Here is a 2,500-nt window from a genome sequence, read left to right on the forward strand (position 1 = left end):
CATTAACATTAATAAAAATCTGATGTGATTACTGATAGTGCTCTGCAGATATTGTGTTCATAGCACCATCGTGGCCACCTGGAGACATTGTGATCAACAACACTGACAGGAATATATATTCATTCATATATTTATATATATATAATATATATATGAAAGTCACGTCCCTGATTATGATTAAGCCATACTGGAAGAGGGAATCAAAGTCGCTTTTAGAAAAGAGGAAGAAGAAAAAAAACGAAATAAAAAGAAATGGAAATCGTACAAAATTGTTGATTGTTGGCAATACATTAAAAAAAGAAATCGGCCTTATTTCTAATCAGTTATCAAACACTTTCTTTGCTTTCGTCACATTATGCAAAATCTTGTTCGGACACCACTGTGAGCAGCCTCCGTCCGTGCCCAGCGAGCGAACCCGAGTCCCTGCGCTTGGGACAGTCAGTCCTTGAGATTTCACAGCACATTGAAGAGAACAGAGCGAGCGGCGGCGGTCACGGCGCGCGAACACCGAGGAGGAACTGCCGCTCGAGAATACACAGCGACAGCTCCTCGGTTGCCAAGGGGCCGAGTAGCACACCGGTGTTGATATTGCTAGTCAAGCAAATACATTTGGGTAAACGCTAACATCAGAGCCGTCTGTTGCAGACATTGACAGTCATCACGACACTCATAGCGTGACTAAGGCGCTGTTTGGTCTGCGGTGGCGACACAGCAGTCAGTCACGTGAACAGGCAGCTTCCCGGCCGGGAGCGCTTGAGGTAGGCGTGGCGCCCACCGGCCACAGTGTCGTGCCCCGCGGGCGTGTCCCCAAGGCCGCAGGAAGACCTACACTGGCGTTTCTCTCTCCGGTAACTTGTGCACCTCGTTGATGACGCGGTAGTTGACGACGCTGGCGAGCAGCGGCGACGACTCCTCGCACTCGCTGCTGCCGGCGTCCTGCTTGCTGCAGTAGCGCAGCCGGGGGTTCCGCCCCTCGACGCCGCCGCCCGACAGGAGGGCCTCGCTCTCCCCGCCGCTGCGGAGGCTCAGCGGCACTATGCTGTGCGGGCGCCAGCGGACGGCGCTCCCCGAGCTGGAGGCCTTGTCGGGGGGGCCGCCCCCGGCGCCGCTGGAAGGCTTGCTGCCTCCCGGCGTGGAGGGCGAGGCCACGGCGGTGCCCGCGTCGCGCAGGGGCGAGGCGGGGGCTCTGTGCTCGAGGCTGATCGCGGCGGAGAGCGGCAGCGCGGCGAGGGCGAGCGGAGGGGGCGGCTCGCCGGGCGCGGGCGGCGCGTGCTCGTCCGAGGCCTCGACCAGGCTGGAAGGGCGCGACACCACCTCGCTCACCGACGTCCTGCGGCTGGCGTTGAGCACCTCCTCGTCCGCCGAGACGCCCGGCGACGACAGCGGAGACATGGCGGCCTCGGGGTGGCCCAGGAGGGGGCTGTGGTCGCCGGGGGGCCCCCTGGGGGAGCGCGGCGAGCTGGCCCGCGGCGCCGAGCGGTGCTCCTTGATGCACGGGCACGAGTTGCGCTTCATCTCGTGGCTGATGCGGCGCACCGCGCAGTCGTCGGAGGCGGCGGGCGAGGCGGGCGCCGGCGGCGACTCGCCCGACGCCCGCGGCTCCTCCACCGCCACCCGCGCCGTCAGCTCCTCCGACATGGCGAACCGCAGGCGCTTCGGGGACTCGAGGCTGAGCGTGCGCGGGATGGCCGAGGACCGCGTGCGCCCGCCGCCCCTCAGCGACCCCCGCAGGCCGCCCACGCACCCGTTCTTCGCCAGCCCGACGTTGTGGAAGCCGCGCTGCCGCCGGGACTGCTCGCGGCGCCGCTTGCGGTCGGGGTCCTCGCCTGCGGGAGGAAGGGAGACGCCGTCGGTTAGGGGCAGGGAATGCGAGCATGAGGGGAATTGGGGTGGGAAATTCTGAAGGATAATGAGGATGATGATGACGATGATGAAGATGAAGAAGATGATGATGATGATGATAATGAAAATTATAATAGTTCTAGTAGTAGTAGTTGTAGTACTATTACTACTACAACTCCTACTACTACTAGTAATAGATAATAACAACCGCATCACACATGGTGCCATAAAAGAAAAACAGCTGATGAAAGGTGGAAAAAAAACGTTGCACCGAATTGCAAATACCCCCTCCCCCCCCACCCCCATCCCACAGGAGAAGCTCTTGGGCGAAATTCTTCATCCTAACAGAATCGACTCTCAAGTATTGATCCAAAAGTCTATTCAGGTTAATCATTCCTGAGAACTGGAATGTCACCTGTTCATATTTAACGTCGTGTGCGGCTCAAACCTGCATCATTTAAGCCTTAGTCCTGTGATGATAATGAACTGTATTATGAATATAATATACGAGGGTTTTAGTTTCTCTATTTATGTATTTCAGGGAAGTTGCCGTGAGCGTTTGAATAATCATTGAGTTCAGCTGAAGGTCATCAAGACTGCAGTTCCGTATATAAACAGGTTTTTGATACACAACCAGAATATTTGATCAAACACACAC

The 2,500-nt window shown here is 57.2% G+C and overlaps 1 protein-coding gene across 1 annotated transcript in view; it reads right to left on the bottom strand.

Annotated features, from left to right (window-relative positions):
- LOC113811445 (guanylate cyclase 32E-like) overlaps positions 1–2,500 on the bottom strand; it is a 95,127-nt gene that overhangs the window by 762 nt on the left and 91,865 nt on the right. Inside the window, exon 24 of the mRNA XM_070127264.1 lies at positions 1–1,826. This exon is cut by the window's left edge and continues 762 nt beyond it. Coding sequence (XP_069983365.1) covers positions 826–1,826 — 1,001 coding nt within the window. The 3' untranslated portion in view covers positions 1–825. The remainder of the gene's footprint in view (positions 1,827–2,500) is intronic.

The sequence above is a fragment of the Penaeus vannamei genome, chromosome 11 (genome assembly GCF_042767895.1).
Source record: "Penaeus vannamei isolate JL-2024 chromosome 11, ASM4276789v1, whole genome shotgun sequence".
In the NCBI taxonomy this organism is placed as follows: domain Eukaryota; kingdom Metazoa; phylum Arthropoda; class Malacostraca; order Decapoda; family Penaeidae; genus Penaeus; species Penaeus vannamei.